At 38.1% G+C, this 13661-nt stretch overlaps 1 protein-coding gene across 1 annotated transcript in view; it reads right to left on the bottom strand.

Annotated features, from left to right (window-relative positions):
• Positions 1-6475: 6475 nt before the first annotated feature.
• LPCAT2 (lysophosphatidylcholine acyltransferase 2) overlaps positions 6476-13661 on the bottom strand; it is a 34118-nt gene continuing 26932 nt past the window's right edge. Inside the window, exons 12-14 of the mRNA XM_062586691.1 lie at positions 10318-10416; positions 8371-8512; positions 6476-8106 (exon numbers count right to left, since the gene is read on the bottom strand). Coding sequence (XP_062442675.1) covers positions 7859-8106; positions 8371-8512; positions 10318-10416 — 489 coding nt within the window. The 3' untranslated portion in view covers positions 6476-7858. The remainder of the gene's footprint in view (positions 8107-8370; positions 8513-10317; positions 10417-13661) is intronic.

The following is a 13661-nucleotide window of genomic DNA, read 5'->3' on the forward strand; positions in this document are numbered from 1 at the left end:
TAATGAACCCACTGGAAATAAACACTATTTCCCCCCTCATGAATATTTGATCTATGATTTATTTATCCACCCAGACTGGGACTAATGCATGTCAAATGCTGCCTGTTTGTTTTCCTGTTGACATATTTCTATCAGCAGTGTCTCCTGTAATATGGACAGGAAAAATATTAGCAGACCTATAAAACAATGGTTGAAGAGACCAGTGCTTTGATGTTAAGCTAGATTGACTCCACTTGGGAAAATAGTAAGAGTCTGGGTGGAGTTTTGTCTACTGTGAAATTATTCACATTAGATTGGAAGAAGAGTAAATTGAGACTGACTGACTCCACTAGAAGGTCAGGCATTGCCTGGTCCTGGCAGGCTGGTGTCTGCGAGAGCACACCCAGCCTGCAAACCACTGCTCTGTGGGGACTGAGGTCTCTTTCTCACACACCTGAGCAGTTGATGGTATCACTAAAATAATACTGTCATGGTGGAAAGGATCAGGTCTGATATCACTGCAAAATGCCTAGTGACAGCAAGCGAGAGAGAGTCACAGGTAAGAAATGAAAGTATTTCAATATGGAAGCAAATGCTAAAGGAGTCTATAAATGCACTATCTTGCTATAAATGGTCAAATCTGTTTATTCTTGTTATGATCTGATACTGAGTTTGCATCCTCACATTTGAAAAAAACAGTGAGAGTGGTAAAGCAAAGAATATCAGGTTTGATTAGCGAGTTTAGGAGACCGTGAGCACTCATGAGTAATTCACTGAAACAGGAGTCAGAACACTTGGATTTTTATCTCAGCTCTGGCAATACTGTCTTGTGTAAGTTTAGGCAAGTATTGAACTTCCCCTTCTCTTTCCTTTTTGCCCTATTTATAAACTGTAAAGTGTTCAGGAAAGGTAGAAACTCTCATTGTGTGTTTTAAACAGTACTACGTTCAATGGCTGCTTCATCTATTAGAACTGCTAAGTCCCACTGTAATAGAATAAATAATAATAGAGAGTTTTATCAAATGCCTAGTTCATTTTCAGTTAAAAACTATTTCATTGTCCTCCCATCCCTAGTCATTGCCTAAAAGAGTGGTTCTCTTCAGTCCACAGGGTAATTTACTGAAAAAGAAGTCTCTGCTATATAAAGCATAGACTTTTGCCATTAGAATTGGCAGTAGCAAAGGTACGAGCAATGACTCATGTTTGTATTTACTTCAAAGTCTGTTTTACGAGCAGTTTAGATTTGAGTTAATAGTAGTCCAAACCTCTTTTCAAAGTGCATGGGTGAAGATGGTACTATTTCTCTCTCCTCCCTGTATATTGACAAAATACTTCTCTGCTTATAAGAGACAGATTGTCAAAGAAATGTAATTAAGTAACATTATGGAAGTTGACATGGAAAAGACCGATGTACAAACTCTAAATATTTAAGTTATTTCTGCTTTGAATAGCTGCTGTATTTCATGGCTGGTTATCTCCAGTTTCAAAAAGATTTCCGGCCCCAGGGAAAACAGTTTTCCCAAAAGCTTTTGGCAGTTCTGGTATGACTCCTTCTAGTCTCCTACACTTTTTCCTGTTCATTTCTTTTTTTACGTTTTAAGAAAACATTTTGAATTTTCCTGCAATCTTTGATATCAGGAGATATGAACAGAAGGCCCAGACTTACGTATCTGATTGTGCACTTGGCCTTATCTTTGTCTGCAAGACTGATGTTTACCTTTGAAAAGGAAATTATTCCTTTTGAACAATTATAGCCTCTAAGCTTTCATCATGTCTTTCTAATTTGTAGTGCTTTGCTTCTGGTTCACTGTTAGATGCTTAGTAAAGATTTAGGAAGATAATGTCCTTAGCAAAAGGAAAGTAATTATTTCTTTTAGAAGAAAGTTCTTTTTAACAATAATCTCAGTTGTTAAAAATGTTCTTGATAGACTAATCTTTTGAATTCACTAAAGACAAATCTAAGATACTGCAGTTAGGCTGGAATGAGCAGCTCTAGAAACAGAGAAAAGGGGAAAAGGTCACAGTCCTTTAGGAAAGGATCTACGGCTTCATATAAGGACAATGTCACGTTGTTGCGGAGAAGTCAAACCTTACACTGGGGACAGATAAGCAGGAATATTGACTGCAAGCTGTGTAATGATCCTTTTGGTCTACCCAGGAATAGTAGGGCCTGAGCTGAAGGGCTGGCCGACGCTTGGGGGCACATGGTTCAGGAGAGATGTGGGCTGGAGAACCTTGATGAGAATTATCAGAAGTGCCATTGAGAGGAAAGAGTGAAAGAAGTTTTGCTATTTGGCCTAAGAAAGGAAAGCTGGAAGAAGCAAGAGGGAAACAACATGATGATAAGCTCTTAATGTGTGTGTGTATAGATATACTCTGCAGAGAGGTGGAGATAATCAGTTCTCCTTCAGCATGGTGAAATCAACACCTAGGGACTCTAGTCGCAGTAGCAAGATTCAGGTTAGACCTTGAGAAAAACTTTTCCAATGGTAAAAATTGTTAAGTACTGGAATAGGTTGTCTGGCAAGGTTGTGCAGTCTTCCTTGTTAGAGGTTTTTAGCAACAGGTTTAATCTAATGAATGCTCACTTTTACAGACAATTTCTATTTGCTGGGTTTTTGGGAAGGGAATGATTTTTATATGTGTTTATTAGGTATTTCTGCTACTAGCAAATTCAGTGTAAAATAAACTAAGTAACAGTCTCAAAATGTCACATTTTTTGCAAGCAATCCCTTGCTTGCAAAGTGATTTTCTTGCTTGCAAGAAAATACAGACTCCTCAAACTCCTGTATAAAATTTATGACTCTCAGTTGAATGATTCCTGTTGTTGTTGTAGTACATGATGCACTACTGCAAGGGAGTCTCATGCAGCCATCTCATGCAACCACTGTGTAACCTCAAGAGAGCGCCATGCTAATGGAGACTTTCAGAGATTTGGGAAGCACGCTCTTGCCTATGCCCAATCTAGAACAAAGCAACACACATGCAGGTATAGTTTTAAAGATATGCTTCATTTACACCTGGTTTTAACATGTGAAAGAATATTTTCAGTAGAATATTTTCTAGATAATTTAAGTCTGATGAACAAAGGTTAACACAATGGATTTACTTGCAGCACATCAAAGCACATAATAGCATGAAAACTTAGAATAATAGCAATGAGAGAAAAGAGAACGAGCATTTATCATCCTTAAGCCTGTTGGGGGGGGGGGGAACAGGAATCTGGGAGGTTAAAGAAGCAAAACTTAGGGTCCAGCTAAGGTAATGAAATACTTACTTATTGTAAGTATTGTAACATTTGTAACATTTTTGTGTGTCTCAAAAGACAGTAGTTAAGCTGCAGTTGTTACAGAGTATCTTAAACGAAAAGGATGGCATAATAAATGAAAACATTTATATAATTCAAACATCTATGATATTGTTTTACTCAGTAGTGGTGGTGTGATTCATTAATAATAACTAGCCTTGGAAAATTTTCATGTTTTCTAATTATTAATATTATTAGGTGCTTTAAATGAACACCAAATATCTGGTTGCAGCTGACAGGATTAAGCATATGCCTAGGTGCATAGCTGAAGTTGGGTCCTTAGATGACCTTTCTGTATTTCCTTTGTCATGGCACTAAACCTACTGCATTTCTTGAACTTTATCTGAATAAGTGCTGCATACTGTATTTATATCAGACACATTTTTTTGTTTGCATTTTGGCTTTATGAAATGTCAGAATCAATCTTATACTAATGAAATGTCCAAATTTCATCTCAGCTATGAACATAGCTGCTAATCCTATAAAATGTTTACTTTCTGCCTGTCTGGCTATGTATAGTAACAGAGTCTGCTAACTTAAGCACTACTGACAAACGTCTCCCTACTGCTAGTCAGTCTAATAAATGTTATTTCATTGAGTAAAGATTAAAAATTAATTAATAAAATGTCATTAAAATCCCATACAACATCTGATGAGTTTGATCTCAGTGCAGGCCAGTGAAAATTGTTACTTGAATGCTGTGTAAGTGCCTCCAGATCCCACTCAGTTATATATTTTTTGGTTTTTTTCATGCAGTTTCTTAACTTTAATCATACTATGGATAAAGCCTTTGATGGTGGTGGTTGCTTTTTAGGGGGCGAAGTGGAGAGAGGAAGGAGAGAGACAGAGATTGGCTGTTGCAAAGAATGCAAAAGCAACAGGAAAAATATGAGCCAACTGCCATGGTCGAGATGGTTCAGCCTTCCTAGCAAGAGTGCAACTGCGAACCTCCCAAGCCTTAAAAATTTTCGAAGTTGTCCTGTGGCATTCTTTATGTAGTTCTCATCATGACACCTCAGGTTGTCACGCTTGTTGAAGGCTGTGGCTGAACGGCTGACAGGCAGACTGTCCAAAAAGGCAGTGTGTGTGTTTGTGTGTGCACTGACATTTTCACATGTAGTTTTTAAGGCGCTTTTAAGGTGCTTGTTTGGATGCAGATGACTACAAAAGCTGGGAAGCTGCAGCCACTGCCAGGCTTGGTACCTCTGACTGACGCTGCATAGCTGTTGCCTGTGAAGGTGGGATATCCATTTTCAGGTGCTTTCTTTCCATCAGAGTGTTACTGTCCCTTATAGTTCTCCTGATGGACAGTAAACTGTCAGGAACTCGATCTCTGGCAGTCCAGGAATGCAGTTTTATTGCTGTTGACCAGGAAAGCACAGATCTTAAAGCAGTTTGGTCTGAAGTGAAACCTGACTGCGTTGTCTCTAGTTTTGCATTTATTTAGGCTGTGCCACTGGTCCACCAAAGGAGGTACAAAAATGGTTTCAGGCCACTGGAGATCTTATTGATTCACCTTCCTGAAACAAGTTAATCAGGGCTTACAATATTAGCATCTTCCTTGTTCCAGAGTGGACAAGCAAGGCCCATTTTTTTAGATGACAAGCCATTATTTTTCATGTACTCAGAAACTGGGACCTATCTTTTAAAAACTGGAAAAGATTTTTTCGTAGTGGTTGTATGTACTAGAATCATAGTAACTGGAGAACAAGGAGAAACAGCAGCCGATGGTTTCTGCCCTTGAGAATTAGTTATGCTTTTCTCTTGCGGTAAACTGGCTGTTGCCCTAGTCTGCGTACCCCTGTCACCTGTGTTCGCTTAAGACTACTGGAGTTTCTGTACACGTAAGTGTCTTATTTTGCTATCTGAGCAGGATTTATCATCAAATTGATATTTTAGAAGGGCAGAATACTGATTACATAAATGGTGTGTCCTGCAGTGACACGGGACCAAAGGTATGTTTCCAGCTCTAACATGTGGGATTCAGAACTGCCCTGAAGCAGGCCTTAGACTTAGGAGACTTGCCCCTCTGGAAGTCCTGGGCTGGGAAGCAGTGCTCCGAGGAGCAGGAAGGTGCCATCCCTTGGTGCTCGACTGAGAGCTGTTTTCTGTTTAGTATTTTTAACCTTCCCCTCCTGTTTAGTTCCTGCTCTGTCTCTTAATGTAATGCCCGTTTATTGCAGACTGCTTTTAGTTTGCTCTTTTTAAAAGCTCCCTGAGGCACAATGATGCCTAGAAATTAATGTATTCCTTTCCCGCACATCAAGCAGACGTGTGTATATTGAGTTAGCGTCTCTTAAAGTTTAGCTGATTTCTCTTCAGAGCACAGTTGAGTCACTGCTACATACCAAACCCGTTTGTGGCTTTTCTCACTTAATAGTATTAGGATATGTAGATTTATATATGCAGTCATTCTTGCTTTAATTTGTATTTGCCCACTTGTGTGACTTGCAGGTTTTAATAAAATCCCTAGCCCTACACATGCTATCCTATTAGATGGCATAGTGTTCCACTGGCTGAGAGCTGTTGGATTCACCAGGCACACAGGGAGGCATCTTTGGCATTTAAAGACCTGACATGGTTGTCTTTGCCATCTTTGCCCACCCATCTTTATTTTAACTTTTTAGAAAAGAAGTCTTTTTTTTTTTTTTGAAAAGGTTACTGCCAAGGGCTTTGGTTAACATGCTAGGCAAAAATGCCCTTGTCAAGGAATTAACATGTATTTCATCTAACTGCATAGCCAAGTTAGGGTAACTCTGGCTTCTCCTTTTCCAACAGGAGAATAAACACTCTCCTAATGTTCATGTTACAAAAAGCCACAATTGCTACTTCTCAGATGTGGTTAGAGTCACTCATTTTGCCTATAAATGATGATGCCTCATTTTCCATCAGAGAACAGAGATAATTTCTCCAGATATATAGAGAACTACGTTGTATCATAGTCCCTCTTGCTTGATGTAGTCAGCAGAAATAACTCTTTGGTGCTGAATTTTTGGAAGAGCATTGACTCTGTCCTGATTCTCTAGCCTTACCTTCGAGAAAAGCACCATTCACACTCAGAGCTAAGAATACCCGCTCCCAGTTGCTTGTGTTTATCCAGGTAATACATCAGAAGGGTGATTTCCTGGAAGTCTCCCCAGCACCTTGATGTACACAGAGTAATCTTCCCGCTGTACTAAGTAGACTATGTTGTTCTAGTAAGCTTTTAAAAAATACATATTTATTTTAAGCACATGAAACATCAGGATAGGCACAACTATGAACACAGGATATATTAAACATGACAATGTGTTTGCAACCAGACAATGCAGCAATTCAAAGGCCAACGTTGCATATTAAAACAAGCTGAAAATTGGTTCTTTTTTGGTACCAGACATTCTAGACTTTGCTCATCTCAGTTTTAGTTCGAAAATATCCTGTCATCCTGCCCCTTCTAAATCTTCATTTAAGAAGTTATTTGCATAAATACCTAATATTTAAAAATACTGTATAAAGTGCATTTAGATGAAGGACAGAGAAAGGTAAAAGTCACTATCCAGTGCACTAGAGAGGGCTGAGGCAAAACACACTCAAATCATTGACTGAAATGAGCTTTTTTTGAATCAGACCCTAAGAACACATTGAGTAATGGCACAGTAATGCAAATATGGTTCCTAGGAGACCATTTTAGAGTACATACTAACTACTAGAACTATAGCTTGACAGTGTATATAATCTTTTTACGTTTTCCAGACCAAGGTCACATTCCTCTGTGATAACTACTAGAACAAAAATCTGCTGAAGTTTGTAATGTTACTCCTAACATGATGCTAAACAGTTATTATTGTAAACAACATTCTATTTATTTTGAAATGGTGCGTTAATTCTTGGGTCTCATTGTCTGCATTTTCCTGTAGAAACTGTGAGCTATGTTGGCATTTCAATTAGTTGTTAGAAATAGAGCCATTTCCATATTTAACTGTCCTCTGAGCCTAAAGCCGTTTCTGTTAACGTCGGTGAATCAGCATGTCCTGTTTGGAAGCCTAGGCTTGTTAGTTCACAAGCAGTTAAGAGGAATCTTAGGACAGCTGAAAAAAAATACCAGCTTCAACTCTCGCTTCCTGTAAACTCATTTCTGTCTCTCTGATGCTTCAGAAAGGCTCACAATATTGCAAATTAAAACACACTGGCATGGTTTTTCCCTTCAGATATGTTAGGGAGTTAAGAGGAATTGAGAAGCACCAAAAGTTCCACCTGTTTCTACCAAGGGGACTCCTCAGTCTCTGTTCTGAGACATGACTTGAGCGCTGAAGCCTGTTACCCTCTTACCACAGCTGCTGGTAAGGACAATGGACTGGAGGACAATGAGCAATGCTCCCAGTGGTGCAATGCTGGTATCAAGGATAGATTAGTTACAGTGTTATTTCCCTTAGATTAATATAGGAATAATTCCTCTTCAGCCTCATATGAAAGTATAAAAAACCCCATTTTTTTGAATTGTAACTTTCACCTCAATTTTATATCAATTGTGCATATGAATAGCTGGGCCAAAACGTTCCTGTAGAACTCAAGAATTTAATTATGTGACTGTTCTCAGTCATCTTTTTTATCTGAGGTACTAGAGCTGTCTTCTTCATTGCCTTCAGGATGGGCTTTATTTCTTGCAATTGGTGTTGTTTCTGAGCCTGGGACTGTACTCTTCCTAACTGGAGTGTGTTTGGCTTCAGGTGACTGAATGTCACCCTCCTCTGACATATGTAACTGGTATCTCTGTAGCTCTAGGTATGTAGTAAACAACTTGGCATACTCTGGATGCTTGAGCGCAAAGTCCTTAAACTCATCTGAAAAACACAAAAACACCCCATAGATACTATAATGCAACAACAGAACCAAAGAAAGTATCAGTGCCTGCTTTTTAATGAAGCCAATCTCCAGTTACTTTCTTCTGAAGCATCTTGGGCAGATCACCCCAAGTATCTAGGTTTGTGCTTCAACAGTTTTCCCAGCCACAGGATATGAGAACCATGGGATGTTTTAAGAGAGAAAAAAGATAGGAAACTGTCACTGTTGAGATGTGCTGTTAGAAATAGTGGGATGTAACTTACCATAGGAGAGCTTCCCAGTTTCATCTGCATCTATTTCTTTAAAGAGTTTAGAAACATCAAGCTGGGGCACCCCTAGAGCTGACTGAATGATACAAGCAAACTCATCTTCTGTTATAGTACCATCATCGTCCATGTCAAAGAGCTGGAAAAGATGTATGTGTAGAAACATGTTAGTATCAGTTTGCCTGTGAACCTTCTGTGCAAACTGACCAGTCACATTAAGTTTCTGCTGTTCAAGGGGGGATTTGCAAACAATATTTGGGATTTCTCTCACCAAGAGACTGGTGCCATCTCAGCTGCTTTCTTTTGTAAATGATATTATGAAATTTCTCTGGAATTAGGTCTAACAGTTATTTATGTGATATAATTGGAATCAGGATATTCTGTATTGTCAAAAGTCTGCAGCAAACCTTTTGAAAATCATATTAGCTCACTATAAAATGAATCCTACAAGCTTACATTGTCACCATGAGCTATACTGAGGGTCTCCTTCAGCCTCCCTCTATTGGAATATCTTAGGTTCTAGTCTTCATTTTCCCTACCTTACAGCACTTGTGCCATCAGATAAACTTGCCATGGTTTATGCATTCTAACACAGAATTTATTATATGTGATCTATCACCTACCACAACATTACTGTAATTAAGAAGGAATTTTAGTGACTGGAATGCAGGCAGTAGATGTACACTGATCACCCCATCCTTCCCAGCACAATGACAGTGAGCAGCTGCTGAGAGTCATCTCCTTGAGGTGACGCCAGGGATGGATGGCAGAAATCCTAAAGTATTTGCTACAGGCAACCAGGCCTATTGCGAGGGAAAGTACATTTAGTGGCAAAGAAAAAGCTGCAGAAATCCCCTAGTTCCATTTCAGAGGAACATAGGCTTTTACCAGTTGAACCAGTCATTTCTCACTGGGGTTGGGAATTATGACAAATTACCCATTTGACAATCAGCACAACTGTTAAGATACTGAAGGGTATAGTCCAGAAAGCAGAACAGTGAAACAGCAAAGATAGCTGCTAGGATTGCTTGTTCCTAGGAACCCACAGTGATAAAAAAAATCCCTGGGAAAATATAAATCACCTTTTGTCTGAATAGTTGTAGCACTTATCTGTAAAGCAGCCCGTGCATATAATGGATTCACATAAAAATACTGGTACTTCCTGAATAAGCATTAGTACTAAAAAGGATCCAATTAAAGACAAACGTGATCCGTATCTTATTATACTGTTCCAGGAATGCATAAGAGGGTAGCAGTGGGTAAAATAGCTGAATCTGTGTCAAAGATCCAATAAAGAGGAAAAAAAGTCATTTGGGCATTTTCCTGCTGAGGGATTCACAACCTGGCCATTCCTTGTTATATACATCCCTTTGTACCTGGGATCTGGAAGGTGCTATTGCTTCTTGTCCGCCTGCACTATCAGGACACCACAGGACAGCCCAACAGATTATCTTAGGTGCAGCCCAATTTTGAATGTACCTTTCTTGAAAAGCCCTTCTTGAATTTCCCCCCCTTTTTGCTGTTAACAAGAGTGACTCTACTGAGCACTGAGACTACAGAGGATATTGCTCAATCTATTGTCTGCTTGCCACACTGAAGAATCACAGCACCAAAAAAAAAAAAAAAAAAAAAAAAAAAAGAAAGAAAGAAAAGAAAAGAAAAAAAAATCAGGGAAAAAGCTGCAAGTGCTGCTGAATCATTTTTGGAGTTAGCCTGCCAAGTTACATATTCATTAGTGCCTTCACATGGCTTTTCTATGAAGCTGATGCCGGCAATTCTCCCCTCCCCTTCACATTGTAAATCATTGTAAATGTCAATTGGTTTAAGAGTATTACTCACATTTGCATAACAGATTGAAGCTATAAACTTATGATTTGAAAGCTAACAGATTTACAGTCAGTCTTGATTTGTCAGGTTTGTAGTTTTACACTAAATTGAACTTACCTTAAATGCCATCTGAATAGTCTCTTCTGTGTTGGCTGGGTTACAAAGAATAGACAAACCAATCACATACTCTCTGAAGTCGATAGTGCCATCTCCATTCTGTAACCAAAATACATGTGGCAATACTTAATAATTAATACTGCAAATCACTTTAAAAGCTATTGTATAAGTCAACTGAACAAAATGTACTAAGAGTTTACAACACTATAGGTTTACTTCTTCTAAGAAAAAATACTAACAGTTCTTTAAATATATTTAATACTAGGGATGAAGTCGTATTTTTAACAAATATAAATGGGAAATGAATTTCTATCTTACAAATGCCCCAAAAAGATTTATAACAACTTACAAGTTTTACTTTAGCATATGACCTTCGAGAGGCCACTGATAAGAAGAATTGGAGTATCTGTGTTTAAGTTAAATGTAACATGTTGCACTGGCACTTGCTAAAGTTCACAGACCAATGCAACATTCTAGAACAAAAAGGCAAACAGCAAGGCTGTTGTCTTGAGTTAATTCTTCCTGAGAATCTTCAGCAGTAAATAGAGAAAGTCCAACCTGATGATGAAGTAAGTCTACATGGGCTATGTTAAACCTTTCTTTCAAGCAAATACAGTGTCCTAAATGCTATTAAAGTAAATAAGATATTTTAGAAGCCAGAAATGCTATGAGTTCGTAGTATCAGCCTGTTTGATAATTGCTGTTTTGATCTGAATGAACATTTCAGTGCATGAACTGTAATGCTACTTAAACAAAGTATGTGAAGCTTTCTTTGATGAGATTCATGATTAAGTCTAGACAAGCTGCGTTATATTGGCAGATAGGGAAAATGGCAGATACCAGTTAAAATATGTTTGAGACAATAGTGCTCCTGTGACCATACTGAAAGTTTCTTGAGCATTTGGTGAAATATCTAGTCTAGGGAAGAAGCAAAATTTAAGTGTTAGGTGATGGGATACGGAGCAGTTAATGAAAGCATAGCTTGAGATGGCAAGTATTTCATAGGTTGGACCATGCACAATAAGGGCATTCATGAAAAACATTTTAAAGGGAAACTCATAGAGCAGAGTTCTAGTTGTGGATAATGTGTCATACATTTCAAGTGGAAAAAGATTTTTAAAAACTGGACTCTCTAAGGCTGAGAACAGCCCAAAACATTTTCATCCAAGCAAAAGAGGGATACAGGGAACAGCCGGAGCTACAGCTTATTCCTGGCTCTCTTGCCAACTTCCAATGTCCACTTGAGCATACCTCAACTTTAACCTTTCTGTTCCTGGTCTTTTCCTGGTGAATCATGGAATGTGCAGCTTCCCAGTAGAGCGCTGTGAAATCCCTGGGTTTGGTGGAGTAGGGATTCCTAATACTGAATTTAAATCTTAAGGAGTTCTTGATTAACAAAATACATGTAACAGTGTAATGCTTACTTTTCTAATAATACTTCTAATAATAAGTAATATTTAGTAATACTTTATCAAATTATAGATTGAGCAGGATTTGAAACCACTAAGATTGAAGTTTATTTAGCCTTCAAAACCAATTCAGTACTGGTTTGCATAGACAACTTTGTATTAATGATTCAAGCAATCTTTTTTAAAGCAGGCAACATTTGAACATGTTAAAGACTTGTGGATTTTAAGGAAACTTTTTAGCAAAAATATGAATGATCTATAAGTTACTTTGCTGGCTGTCTAACAGGGTATCATTTCTGACAGTTTTTTTAACCATCAGAAGAGAAGGGCAAGCTTCTGCCATACATACTGTTCTATTTACAACAGTGCTGTTCTCACTGGGCAGCAGGGTTTGCCTTAAATATTTTGGCTACATCATAGTTCTCATAACAATAATAGAGCTAACTTTGAAATACATCATTGTAAATCTTAACTGTTAAAACAATTGAAAGCAGAGTGCACAATTGTTCAGAGGTCCTTGGAATATTATTTTTTGGATAGTTATACAGCTTATACTCTTAGCAAAGGCTTATTTGATTCCATTAGAATTTACTATTTTCATTGTTACAGTTTCATTGTATCCATGAATACTAATGAGATTTGAAATGCAGTATCACTTCTTAAATTTAATTTTTTAAGCTAAGAATACATAGGAAGAGAATTGGGCCATAAACTTTAAATAAGTTTAATTCAGAAAAAACATCCGAAGTCAGTTAACACCACATTGGCTATATATGGAAAAATGACAAAAGTTAATACCATCATTGAAGTGTTAACACTCAGTAATCAAAATTCAGGGCAACCTGATGCACACAACTCCAGACATTTGACTATGAGATAAATTTACCCTACTTGCATGATCATGTTGTGACTAGCTATAGTAAATGCAAGGATGCTGGCTAACTTCCAAATATGCTGGCATTTTGGCTAAGAAGAAATGATAGCGTTGTTGCCTACAAAAAAGATGGGAGCTAAACTGAAAATCTAGGAAAAAACAGTCAGTGATGTGCAGCACTGCTATGAAAGCATATGCACTAGTGTCTCTCTACACGTATCTAGCTGTGTTTGCAGCCCACGCACTTAAAGATATTTTAAGGAAGCAACATGTGAGCTGAGCTCCAAAATCTCTAGTCTCTAAATAGCAAAGGAGAACATAAATATTTTATATATTTGTATTTATGTTAAATAACTAAAACAAAGTGTAACATCAACAGCCTTTGTTTTCTTAAAGGAAACTAGTTTTCTGCTACTATTTTCCCTACAATATGTTACGATAACTAGAGTCTTGTTGTTGTTGTTTTTATGTATAATACAGTAAATCTTACTTTGTGGAAATTTTCTACCATCAGAGTCTCCGTTTAGAGCTACACAAGAAGGTTAGGGCAGACAATTAGCTTTATGCAGCTGGCAAAACCCTAAGACAGACACAGTGAGTGCAGTTTAAAGTGCTACTTTAAATTTATTCTCACGATGGCAAGAGTAAAAATCTAGATGGAGAGCACTAATTGGAAGAGTTGTTTCTAATAAGCCAAATGAACCCTGAACCACTTGCAGGGCTACACAGAGAAGCTCTGGCTGGACTATCTGGAGAGGGGCTGCAGTTGCACCTCTCACTTTCATAGCAACAAGCGCCTGTTGCTACATGCAAGTTGTAACTAGTCAGAAGGGGAAATTCTGAAACAGATGTGGTAAGATGGGGCTCACCTGGAGATACTGCACTTTTCCTCATGTTCCCTTTTCTATCACCCACAGAGCCAAAACGCCCATGTGGATAACTGTGTGGTTTCCAGTTGCATAACTTGGATGGGTGGCAAATGCCATTAGGGAGGAGTCAACCACTTTCACCACAGTTTTAGCCAATATGAGTATTTTTTTCTGTCACTCAGCTTATTAAAC

Source organism: Rhea pennata, chromosome 13, assembly GCF_028389875.1.
Source record: "Rhea pennata isolate bPtePen1 chromosome 13, bPtePen1.pri, whole genome shotgun sequence".
In the NCBI taxonomy this organism is placed as follows: domain Eukaryota; kingdom Metazoa; phylum Chordata; class Aves; order Rheiformes; family Rheidae; genus Rhea; species Rhea pennata.